The 13,190-nt window shown below is 35.7% G+C and overlaps 1 protein-coding gene across 3 annotated transcripts in view; it reads right to left on the reverse strand.

The window, feature by feature from the left end:
- Positions 1-254: 254 nt before the first annotated feature.
- GRK4 (G protein-coupled receptor kinase 4) overlaps positions 255-13,190 on the reverse strand; it is a 32,174-nt gene continuing 19,238 nt past the window's right edge. The window contains exons 10-16 of one of the 3 annotated variants that reach the window (XM_015862831.2): positions 10,326-10,363; positions 8,319-8,408; positions 7,736-7,944; positions 6,826-6,963; positions 6,032-6,169; positions 5,018-5,140; positions 255-3,794 (exon numbers count right to left, since the gene is read on the reverse strand). In XM_015862831.2, coding sequence (XP_015718317.1) covers positions 3,741-3,794; positions 5,018-5,140; positions 6,032-6,169; positions 6,826-6,963; positions 7,736-7,944; positions 8,319-8,408; positions 10,326-10,363 — 790 coding nt within the window. In that variant the 3' untranslated portion in view covers positions 255-3,740. Of the gene's footprint in view, positions 3,795-5,017; positions 5,141-6,031; positions 6,170-6,817; positions 6,964-7,735; positions 7,945-8,318; positions 8,409-10,325; positions 10,364-13,190 lie in introns of those variants that run through there. The other 2 variants (XM_032444081.1, XR_004306919.1) reach the window with 2 other exon arrangements.

The following is a 13,190-nucleotide window of genomic DNA, read 5'->3' on the forward strand; positions in this document are numbered from 1 at the left end:
ACATATAAAACATACCTATTTAAAGGCTGCTTCTCTCAGAGACAGCGGAATTCAAGTATTAAGATCTTTTTTTAACTAAAAATAATGGATTGAAGTACAACCTCTGCTTTAATGTACCTATAGCTGCTGAGACAACAGAATCAGCAATCATTTCTATTTCAACAACTTGTAATTTTAATTGTTTTCATGACAACTTTACCTACCCCGGCTACCGTGAAAGAGCTGCTAAACAAAGCACATAAGACAATAATAGGTGTGTTTGAGAGATGTGGCAGTGTTCTGCTTTTATTTCAAGAGTAACAATGGTAGAACATCCAGGAAAACAGCTCATACAACAATTAACTCGAGTGGTTCTGGAGCTAACACATTTAACAGTCAACATGGCTATAAATGGAAGGAACTGTGGTGGTTTGGACGTATGTGGAGCATGAGGAAAGTTACCTGTATGTGGATTCATGAGGTACACACAAGCAGACATTAAGACTTACAGAAACAAATGTTTGGAAACAAAAGCCACAAAGAAGGATTGATCTCATTGAAACAGCTCCACAGAACTGATAGATCTTCCTGTATCTCACACCAACAGAACAAAGCAGTTGGGCTGCTGGATTGTCTCGCTGCTATTAAAATCATGTAACAGAGCTAGGATCTGAATTCACAGAGGTGAAATGAAGGCATTCTGAACAGGAAACTCTATTTCTAATTATAGCTTCATCGAAATAAAAGTCTACATCAGCAGTAAATACAACCTGCTGCCATCTCTCATCTGCATCCTATGAAAAATCATGAACAAAATTCATATTATGTTTCTCATACCACAGTGCTTTGCTTTCATCTCCTTACCCTTTGCACACTTCTCCAAGTGAAATCTCCAAGCTAGTAATATTAGTCACTTTAAATTATATAGCACAACTTCCTCATCTCCATGTACCGTATAAAGAGAATTACATCGATTCCTGAAGTTTCTTGTCCTAGTTGATGATTTACATTAAATAATATCTAGTTATTAGGAGCTTACATTCCTAATTGCTTACATTTTAAACTTTGATACTTGTGCAGATTTTGACAGCTTTGATGTATTTAGTTTTCATAAATAATGAAGTTAGCTAATGGTGCAAAGAATAAGGTCATACTCATTGAATGGAGGGAAAATGAACAAATTTATAGTTGAAAAATGCAGTCTTGACCCTTGTGGGAAAAAATCCAGAATTTAGGTCTTAACAGGGTTAAGGTGCAGTTACCCCTAAAAACCACTTTTTAGTATTATTCATAACTCAAAGAAAAAAACTTGTGAAATGAAAGTGTCAGATAAACATGCCAAAAAGCCACATGGGGTCAAAAGTTCCTTGTCCAGAGGAGCAGAAGTATAAATAATTGAAAGAATCAATTGTTAGGAGCAGTTTGCCTGCTTATCTAGTTTCTTTTCTTGGGAGAACCCTCGAGACAAGTGTTAAACCTCTCTACTCCAAAGCAGGAGTTAATTTTTTATTTATGTTAAAACTCTTCTCTATCTTTAAAATGGAGAAATTTGAAATATGTAATGAATATACTTTCGCATTTTCTTTAATTCAATTCCTATATCTTCTTCATAAAAGTTACCCAGCTTGTGTCCATGGTGTTCTTGCCCAAATCTCAATTTTCCCTAAGCAGGTGTTAAATTCAGACTGTCACTCCATGCGTCTAATGTTAATACATTTATTTGACTCAGAATGGTAAACCTAAGATAATTAAAAATTAAAACCTCAGAGAAACATAATGGACATCCCAACCAGGTAGGCATTTCTAAAACACTTTCATTACCTCTCAAGGAAGGTGGGAATGGAGAAACAGAGTCCTTCTCCTATTCTTGTACATAATAAATAGGGTCAAGGTCAGACTGTGCCAGCTCACTGCCTCACACATAACGGTTCTAGCCAACACCCTAACTTCACCTATTTCTCTTTCTGTCAAGTCTTCCATTCCTTCACTATTGCATCAGATTGTCACACAGGAATTTCCCTCTCCCACTGTCAATTTCTCTCTTCCTTGGTAGACATTTTGCTGTCCTCTGTATCATTTCTGACATCAGGAAGCACGCACTGAAAACACAGAAGAAGTCTAATTCCTCATTTCTGTGGCACAGTATTCAAGAGGAACAATTTCAAACACACACTCCAGCAGAATCTTGTAAATCTTTAGTTTTCCAACTTATTTCAAATTCTAATCCATTAGAACATTTCTCCACAAAAACAAAATACTGTGAATTCACACCTGCAGTAGGCCTGACTATCAGATGTATCTTTGGAGCATGCTGGGTTTCTCCAAGGGGGCCTGTGAATCACAAGCAGAAACCTAATGAGGTAGATATTCAGTTGGTGCATATAGAACATATGCAGTCTGCTTGGTTCCTACAGATTAGAAAGTGGAGGGGAAAAGAAAGCATGCTCTGTGGAGACAACCTGCAGAATACAGAACATAACATATAGCACAAAGTCACGACTCCAAGAATATTTCGAGACTAATTTGAATTCTGAAAACAAAAGGCTCATGAAATGTGTTCCCTAAGTCTCTTCTCTGAAACAGATAAGCCAATTTACACAGAGCTTCTCAAAATAAAGCCTGGCATACTCTGAGCCCAGAAGAACAGACATTTTACAAGCTCCCATCAAACTGGAATCAGTTTTTACTCATGAACATAAGGGAATCATAACTAAAATTTCAACAGTAGCTCCGTAGCTGCATTAAGAATTCTTATAATTGCTAAAACCAAGGAGGTTTTAATGCTTTGGAAAGTTATAAGGAGAGATTATTTACACTGTTAAATTTAATATGAACACTAGCTTGTCCTTCCCTCAGTGGCAGTGATCATGGTAAACCCTACAATGTTGCATACTACAACATGATAAGCAGAGAAGATAGTATTACGAGCCTGTGATTTGTTTTCTTACCCATTATAAAACCCTAACGTCCTACATGGAGCTGTAAACAATTTCATTTACAGAAAAAAATAAAGATGAGTTCCCACAGGTTAAAAAAAAAAGTCCTTTCAGTAAGGCTCAGCAAAGTACATAAAAGCATAGTTATAAATTTTGGCATAGGGATACTTGCATGGTCCATGTTGAAGAACTATATGATGGCGAAAATGTGTATGAAAGAAAGGAGTAGGAGGTAATACAGTTGGTCACAAGATTAAGCTAAATGTTCAGAATTCTAGACCAAAGAAAAAAAAAATAGATCAAGACTATTTTCAGATCTATACAGCAAACAGCATTTCATAATAGCTAGCCACAGTGCACTGAATTCCTTTATTTCCTTAGCAGTTTTCTTGAGATGCATTATATGATAGCACTGCCATGCAGCCATATAATATGTGAATTATGAACTTCATCAGTATAGCAATTTTAAGAAAACAGCTAATAAAGGTCTAATGAACAAGATTTTTTACCAGGAGCAAAAAAAAAGTCAAATGAAGTTTATGCCATAGATATTATTTCTCTGCTTTAAAATCCTATTAGTATTTCTAGATTCATTCCATTGCAGGGGTGGGAAGAAGAAGATAAATCAAATACATACAGAAACACACTCACTCAAATGGCACTCGTTTTTTGTACAATTAAGCTTTAGTGAAAAATATACATCTTAAAACAAATGAAGTACAAATGTACAAAAATTCTTGAACTCATAAAAAATATATATAATACACTTTGCTACAGAGATATAAAACATTTAAAGTTTGCTAATCCTGATGACAGTAAAGTGATTTAAAGTCTAGAGGACTCCTGCTCCTCATCACTGCAATCAGATTTAAAGCAGACCTGCAAGAGAAGAAAAAAACGTAATTTAGTTGCAAAGATAACGCTATTGTTGGTTTGGATACTTTTCAGGGCACCGAGGTAGTGCAGATGGGAGGGGTTTGGGACTTCTTCCAGAACATTTTACTCCATCCTACCTAATGCTCTGAGAGTACAGGAGGAAACTACAGCTCAACCTCAAAAGCTCAAGTCTTTAAAGTTTCATTTAAGAGAAGTAAAGAACCTAGGATTAAGTTCACATGACGAGTAACTGTAGGTTTGGTTTTTGTTTAAACTTTAAAACCAGCTGAAGGCTTGCAACCCGTGCTAATATTTTTAGGAGCCTTCTCAGTAGAAAGATCTTAGGACAGTATAACTTGATTCAGCTTGGTAAAACTATGCTAAGACACAAGCTTTAAGTTCAGTTATGTGAGATTATCACTATACTTAACCATTCCTCCAATATAAATGTGGAAAAAGTGAATTCAGAAAGGTGACCTAAAAATAGCAATACTCCTACATGTTCCATTAGCATCGTACCATTTTACAGAGGCAAATTACCAGCTGATGACAAAAAATCATCATCATGCAATTTTAATGTGGCTCTGTTGTGGCTACTTTGCAAATTTCAAACTCTATTTCTGCTCTAGGAGCCATAGCAGCTCCTAGGGAAGTGTCTCCTACTGCAATGTACTGAGCTTCTCAAGATGATTCCACTCTAAAGTGCAGGCATGCTGAGCAAGCAGAATTATGTACAGTATCTTCAACTGAAAGACTTTACAAATAGTTTACTTCTCAACAGTGAGGATATTGTCATGTCTTTTAGACAGTATTTTGGTATTCAGTTCATATGCTTCCACTTCTAATTTTTAATAAAGTTTTGTCTTTAAGAGAGGTTGTGCATTATTAAAAGTTATGTAAGCATATGTTGTTTAGGTTAAAGAACTAAAGCTTCTTGCTAAAGTATTTTAACATTTATTCCATAACACTTCTTCACACTCATTCATTTAGGAACTATCTTTGCACAGCTCAATACACCACAGCAACTTGTTTGGAGTCCATCTTTCTAAAGGAAAAAGTACTATATTGCAGTGCTCAATCACACCAACTTTGGATTCGCTATTCAGTTCTATATAAAGGTAAAAAAGCTCTTCCTGTCACAAATCATCTTCTAAAAATGCTCAATCTGAACAGATTTTTAAGGTCTTACTGCTAATTTTCTCATCCAAGAAAAGAAACACCCTTACCTCTCCACTAAAAAGTCTGTGAAAGAAGCCTCTCTTTGGTTTAGGAGACCTCTCTCTGTCTGGTGACACAGTACCATCAGTTTCACATGCATTAATATCTTCAAAGCATCCTGTTTCAATCATCTGTGAAACATATAAAATATAAATTAAGCATCCATAGAAGCCTCTCAAACACACTCCATTCATCACCCATTTACTGACTGTTTACCCCTAAAAAATAAAATTAAAATTAAAAATATATCAGTTTCATGCTACTGAAACTACATCATTTGCAGACCTGCTTGCAGGAAAGCACAAAGTCTACATCAACTCTTCCTGAGCATTAAGAAAGGACTATCACACAGGCAAGCACTAAGATACTCCTTCACTTTAGTAATTTCTCCTGCCTATAATGCAATAAGCATACACTTTTAGAACCAGCAGCAGATTTGCTTTGTGTATCATTAAATACTTGATTTTCTTTTTGACTGTTCAGCTCACTTCAGAACACTGTAGCCTAACAAATATAGTATCCTAATATTATATTAAGATATTTGATATAATATCAAATACGGACTAAACTTCGGATGAGAAATCATCCATGCAGAATCCCAGACTGCTTATTCAGTAGCCTTAAAAGGAAGTCTGACTGCAGTTTGCTTTGAAACTGTAGAAAACATAAGCTGTGGTTCCATATTAATAAGTCACTTAGATACTCTATTGATGTTTGGGCACAATACAGTAAAACAGCAGCTTCCAAGCAAGCCTATTAGCTTTTTAATTGAATGAAGCTTATCTTCTTCCTATGAAGAGTGACACATCATACATAAGTCAGAAGAACAAGGAAAATGTGGTGATGCTGCTGATGGATAAAGTCTCATTGATTGTAATAAGATGTCAGCTTTCATTTTACACATTTATTGCGGTCCTCCAATTTTTACTCATTAATGTTTTTTGGGGAAAAAGTATTGTATATTTATCCCACATAAAGTCTTCTCACCAGTGCACTAGAGAAAATATTTCTGAACTATATACCTCATTTTGCCAAGGGATTGAGACACAACCCGTAACAAATTTGGAATAGAAGTCATCATCCGTAGTATCCAGGTTCACTCCTTTTACTGTAGAGAATTGCTCTATGTCCAGGACATCTTTACAATACACGGCACGTGGCTGCAGTATAATATTTGATTATACAATAATTATTATATACTATAATTATTATATTAATTAATTATATAATAATTTAATAATGATTACTTTATTGTGGGTTTTTTTGCCCTAGATGAGCAGCAGGGGGTATGAAATATCTGCAATTTTGTATTTCACATTACTGACAACTAAATTACACTATATGACACAATAGAAATGCAAAAACTTAACAGAATCTTGTCATAATGCACTTGGGGAGTTCCATCCATCCTGCAGGTAACAGAACAAGAGCACCAAAACCAGGAAGAGCACTCAGCATCTGTGATTTTTGTACTGGTTATCACAGTTTACTTGTCCTCTGGCAGCTTCCTTTCAGCTCCAGAGTTGAACTCCCCAAAGCTGAACTTAATATGTTTAGCAGCTGATCTAGGAAAGTTGAGTTTTCAGTGCTAGCAGAAATCAGTTAGAAAGACCTACAGTGACATAATAAACTACTTACAGAAGCAGTATTTTCAGATGAAACACCACAAAACAACTAGACAACAATATCTACAATGGTAATCTCCAGCCAATGTGAATAACTGTAAAAAGTTTATCTGCAGTTCACATGGTAACTGACACAAATTATGCAGCTCATGCCTTTTTAGATACTAATCAAATCTGTCTCACCTACTTACATCTGGCAAAAATGGAGGCTCCAACATGTTAGCTTCCAGCCTCTTGAAGTTAATATTCTTGAAAATAGGATGTTGTTTTACAATAGCAGCTCCATTTTCCGTGCATCCCAGTCGCTCCCCTGGATTTTTTGCAAGTAACTGCAAAGATATGAATAAAAAGGCTGTCTTAGTGATATGATCTCTCAATTAAGAAGAGAAAACAACCCTACATCTTTCTTGCTTGGCCTTTTAGAAGATGAACTTGTGGTATCAAAATGAACTGAAAACTCAAATACAACATTGCAGACAAAAGAATTCCTGAAAAAAGATAGTTACTTTCTCTGGCAGTAAAGACTAGACCAGAAGTTGTATGAAATTATTTTAATTAATACCACATTAAATAGTTTTTACTGTACGTTCAGGGAAAACTATTGAAAAAAATGTAAATCTATATAAGTAATTTATTTATACTGCAAAAACTAGTAAAGAAACTTTTGAAGCTTGTTGTAAAGGTGCACTGCTTAATAAGTTTAAGAGCACAGAAGATTAAAAATACCTGCTGTCTTAAATAGGCTCTTTTAGAGAAGGGAGCTCGTGTACAACTCTGCCATTTCTCTACATACAGAATCAAAACTATACTCTATGACCACATTTGGTCTAAGAAATGCTGCATTTTTCATTCACACGAGAGAGAAACCAACTTATGCTGCCTCCCTTAAGTTTTAAAAAGTTCTGAATGATCAAAATTTGACAATTCAAACAAGTCATGGATCATCAGAAACATCCACTTGAACCAAAGAAAGATGTTGGTACTCTCACTACACCTCACTCCAGCTTTGAAGAAAATTCAACAGAAGACTGAAATAAAGCAGTTCATCTCTAAAAAATGATTAGAAAATTAATTTTCAAACCTCTACGTCTCTTCACCCACCATCCTGCAAATGGATTTTGCCTCCTCAGAGAACTTGTCCGAATATGTTTCTTGGTCCTCCTTTACTCTCCGGTCAATCTCATCCCGTTTGACCCTTTCCTTGTGCTTCCTAAATGGCGACTGTCCTTCAATCATTTCATAAATTAAGCAACCCAGTCCCCACCAGTCTGGGCTGAATGTGTATTTTTCATTTTTGAGCACTTCTGGAGCTACAGAAATAAACAAAAAAAACCAAGAATTCAATTAATACTCTTTCAGTTCTGTATAAAGAAGCAACCCCTTTATTCTCTGAAGAAACATTAATTTCTACACTGAAGACCGTATGTATCCAACAGAAGCACGTAAGTCTTTTAATACTGACAACCAGAAGAAACTACATTCTCTTACAAGTTTTACCTAACATTAGAGTTCCCAAAGTCAACTTTTCCCATTTATTAAGGTGTATAACTGACTACCAGCATCTTCCACCACATATTACAACCTTTCTTCACAGAACCAGTGTAGCTCTTTGGACAAGTTGTTCACATATTTGTTTAACAAAACTTGCTGGTAAAACCTAACTAGCAAAGGATATTTCACTTACCCATGTAACCAACAGTGCCAACCCGTCCTCTGACTGTTTCTCCTTCTGGTATCTGCACAGCTAATCCAAGATCTGAAATTCTAATATGTCCTGCTCATATTAAGATAAAAGACGGTCAATAAAAACCAAAATATCACTTTTATCACCATAAATTTCTCCTGTACACCACATCAAAAAACACCTAAATCATCAAAATATTCATATATCTCTTAGAACTAAGCTTCTTTAACTAGAAAGAAGTCCCCTTCCCCCCCCCCCCCCCATCCTTTTTTTTTTTAAAACTCATAATAGAAGTACAGATCTAATTCATTTCCCAAAGGTCACACACACCAAAAATGTTAAGTACTCTATTTCTAGCTTTGGCATTGGCTGCAAGGCCAGCATAAAAAGAAATTAATGCCTGCTTATATGGATTTCTGTATGTACACACAACAGATTTTTCCATTCTGTATTCCCCTCTAAAAAACCTAGCTTTCCTAAGATTTCAATCCATTTATTTCTAATAAGAAAACTGTAGCCTGTACGAAAGTATCAGCTTTTCCTCTAATGAAGGATTACCCTAGTAATGCTAAGTGCAAGAAATAGGGTAGTTTTCTTTCTGCATAGGAGTAGGGACAGAAATTCCTAACCAGAACCTACTCAGAGCTGTTGATGTTATAACATGCCAGAGTTGGTCCATTCTGTTCAAGGATTTGTTGTTTGTATATTTTGTGGTTTTGTTTGGTTTTATTTCTGGTCTAGAAAGCTTCCTAGAACTGCAAGACCCCTCTAGGTAGCCCGTTGAAATGCCTGACATTCATTTGCACAGTTTCTTTGTCATTCAATAAGCACCACAGCATCATTGTTAGTTATTAGCACGTTAATTTCTTCTTTACATACGCTAAATAAAACCGAAGTGCCACTTTTTATGCTGGTTAGAAATAATCAAATGCTCTTGAGCAGTAAACACTTTTTAAGTATTCAGATGCTCTTCTGTTCCCTAACATCTAATGAACCCCTTTGTCAAGTGCAGGATCTGAGCTCCTGAAGCGATTTTCTAATTAGCCTCCTCTGCTCTCTGGAACAAGATCAAAATATCCCTGCCAGAAAAAAGCATTCTAGTGCAGTCCTGTACGGCTACATTTTTCCTCAGAGAAACCTGCTGCTTTTGCTAGATGTTGCTGTAGAAAAGAATTAAAGAATGCATTTGATGTGCACTAAAGCTTTAGCTCCTGCAAAGTGACTTCTCCCAGACATCTCTTTCAGAAGTTTATCAGTCAGAACACGCTGACTTTAAAGACTAAAAATAAATCCTGTGTTAATGACTCCAAAAGCACTTTTTTCTTTAACTGAAATACTCAGCAATTACAAGAACAAACTGGTAATATTCAGCCACAGCTTAGAAGAAGGTAATTGCTGCACATGTTCTACAGTGAGTTCAAAAGATTTTGGTAAGTTTAATACAAAGTCATTAAAGAGCATTAATTTGGATTCTGGGGAGAATATTTATTTGACTTCCTTGACTCTCTCAAGCCACTTCTATGCTTGCAACCATCGAAACTTCTGTTTTTGTTGAAGTATTGAAACAAACACTCACACATCAGATTTCATTCCTCTTTATTGCTTAACATCATATTTCGCTCTTTAAGTGTAACCCTGACCTTGAAGCTAATAAATAATGTAATTAAAGATAAACAAAAGACAAAAAAAAAACAATTCAAGCTAAGTTTTAGTCATATTAAATCAAAGGAAAGGGAGAAGGAGCAGCCAAAGAAAAAAGGTGATTTTGAGAGCAGAAATGGACCACTTTGACATTACATGTAATTTCTCACTCTCCTAACCCTAGTATTTTTTCACACTCTCTAAGAAATAGGGACAGTTTTAATTTACTAATGAAAATACACTGGACTTAATATTTGTCACTCAAGTCCCTCCTATTATGAAGATACGTTGTGCAAGAAATTAAAGAGATTAAATAGTATGTTTTGTAATTCCTGATTTCATAATTAATTTCAACTATTTACTCACCACAGTCATCAAGGAGAATATTTTCAGGCTTCAGGTCTCTATAAATTAAAATGAATAAAAGTGTGGATTATACAGAGGGCAAGATTAGAACTTATCATGAAATATTAACTGGGGCAATATAGGACTTCTGATAATGATTCTGATTAAAGAGATTTTAACAAACACCTACATTAAAACGTAAGCTGCAAAGCTGAGGACCTATAAAACAAACAGTATAACCATAGAACTCTTGAGTTCCCTAAATCTTTATCCCATTTAGGCTAAAACAGCAATTTCACAGACAAGAGTCTCTTTCTAGATAACATTAAAATCCTTACACTTAGAAGCAACTAACACCCAGCTTGTGCTCACAATGAGACCTGAGCATATCCGCCACGCAACTTCACAAGTTAGAACAAGCCAGTACTTGCTGCAGTTTGATGCTCTACTCAAACAGTTTGCTTCTGTTGGACATGCAGCTTCATTAGAAACATTCTTCAGCTATTAAATGGTAGCAAAAATTAGGAAAGAGTTAAAGAGGTATTATTTGTTACCTCAGTGTTATAATTGTGCCTTTACAGAAGCTGAAACAGAAGCTCTTCATGTACAACTACACCAAGATAAAGTACTAATATAAAAAGCAGGAAACAGTGAATAACTTAAAAGAAATAGTTTTAGGAAGAATCATCCTAACATTTACGTTCAAAATGAGAAAAACATACAAACATTTGTTTGAATTTGTATTACTTTTTCTCCTCTCTTTATCTCTCATTACTAAATTCATGCTCAAAGGTACGTGAATTTATGTTAGTTTCATTACTTCATAAAATAAACTTACAAAGGAGTCTTTCCTATAATAGTCTGAACAGTCCCAGTTGTATAACACTATTAGTTTCTAGGCCTAACGGTTAGCAAGAATTAAGGCTCTGAAACTGTCAAATATTTAGCTATCATTTCTAGCTTTGGGATGCACTGGGGCATCATCTTTCTCCTTCTTCTGTTCCTCCACTATGAGAGAAGCCAAAGTTCCTGTTGAAATACACAGATTTTAGTCCTGTAGTGGACAATAGACTATTTCAACTGAAAAACAAGCATCATCTTTCCTCCCATAAAGCAGACAAAGGCTGTGTGACTGCAACGTTCACAAAACAAAGGATCATTCTGAAAACAGATTGGGAAATATATACTTTTTAAATTGAAGTAAACATGCACGGGTCTATTTTTACTACAGCTTACACCAACATACAAATACCTTTTAGAATAGAGGCATTTGCTCCCCACCCTGTCTCATGCAAATCCTGATTTCAATCCACCCGTTACCAAACATTGTGTGTAACGGACAAACACCTCCGCTACTGCTTGTTCCTGTGCTTGCTTACTTTTCTGATGTCAGCAACACGTGGTCAGTTACACAGTTTCACAAGCTAACACTAAACATGTAAACCAGTTCAATCTGTACAAGGCAGAACAGAGCCCTCCTTCCAGATCTGCACCTGTTCTTTTAATCCAGTGGGAACTCCGCTCACAGAATGGCACAACCAACTCCCGGGTTCTAAGTACAGCTCTGATAGCACTGCTGACATTTAGTAGCTTACGTACTGATATGTGACCCATTCTCTAAAGTGTTAAAAGAAAGATAGGCCTGGTTTTGCACATTGAGACATTTTGCTACTGATGGCAACACACGCGGTCAGTACCAATTCCTAAACGTATTGCCTTTAAGATGCTTACAGAGAATTTCAATCATGTAACATATCACTGCAATTAGTGATATCTTGAGAATTTCTATCATCCTCCTTCAGTTTCTTGATTATAAAAATGTAGAACTTAACACAATGCTCCCAAATAAATTGTACAAAAAGAAATGAGGCAAAAAAAAGTAAATCTAGATCAGGATAAAAAACTACTTTAGCAATGAAGAAAAAACAAGACTGTTTTGCATAAAGTTGGTCATTCTGTATTAGTAAGAGTAGGGTGAAAATAGTTCTGCAGAGAGCATAAGATTATCCAAATATTTTCTAATTTTAGTCCTCAAGTGCATTTGAGCTGACACAGTATAATCAGTCACCTTTCATCTGTTTACATTTTGGGCAGGAACCCCTCAGTATGTTCTATACCTAATTGTTTAAATAATGACATAATGACTTCACATATTATGATTAAATTTAAGCCCTTTCTTCTTCCCCCTCAGAATACACATTATTCAGCTGGTAACACCTGCACTGTCTGCATGTCCTTCATTATGAGATGAGGGCTACAAATAATTCTTTTCTTATTAAAATGCAATTTCACTCAAGAGTTGCTTGCAAAACTACTTATCTGCTTCCTCAATTTTTAGCAGCCCATACAGATTTCTAATAATTGGAAATTAGTTACATAACAGCACAAAAAACAGACACATCTTGACTCCAAGGCCATTCCAAAGTAAGCAGTTGCAGATGATGCTAGGATTCAATGCATGTTTGATGATCTAGTACGCAAATTGCCAACAACTTGAACACAAGGGATGTGGGTTTGGGTTTTGATTTTAAACAATTACTTGTTTTCACTTAGGAAATATGAAATGACCTATTTGTAGCTGATTCACATGAGAACAATGAGCAAAACCGAGACTCTTAAATTTATCCTCTCTTCCCTTCTTGCCAAAACACACTGTGCATCATTGCAAGATTGGCCAAACTCATTAGGGAACAATACATAACCAGCATAAACCTGATTTATTCTGTGGTTCTGCCACTTTCCATGAGACTGACTGCTGTGTAGGTATGTTAACTTTCCATACTGGGCACAGAAAAGACTCACCACATTAACAATACACAAGACTGTAACTAACTTTTTTACTCTTATGCTTAACAAGCAAGGCAGCAAAGGACTTCAGTCTCCTGC

Source organism: Coturnix japonica, chromosome 4 (genome assembly GCF_001577835.2).
Source record: "Coturnix japonica isolate 7356 chromosome 4, Coturnix japonica 2.1, whole genome shotgun sequence".
NCBI lineage: Eukaryota > Metazoa > Chordata > Aves > Galliformes > Phasianidae > Coturnix > Coturnix japonica.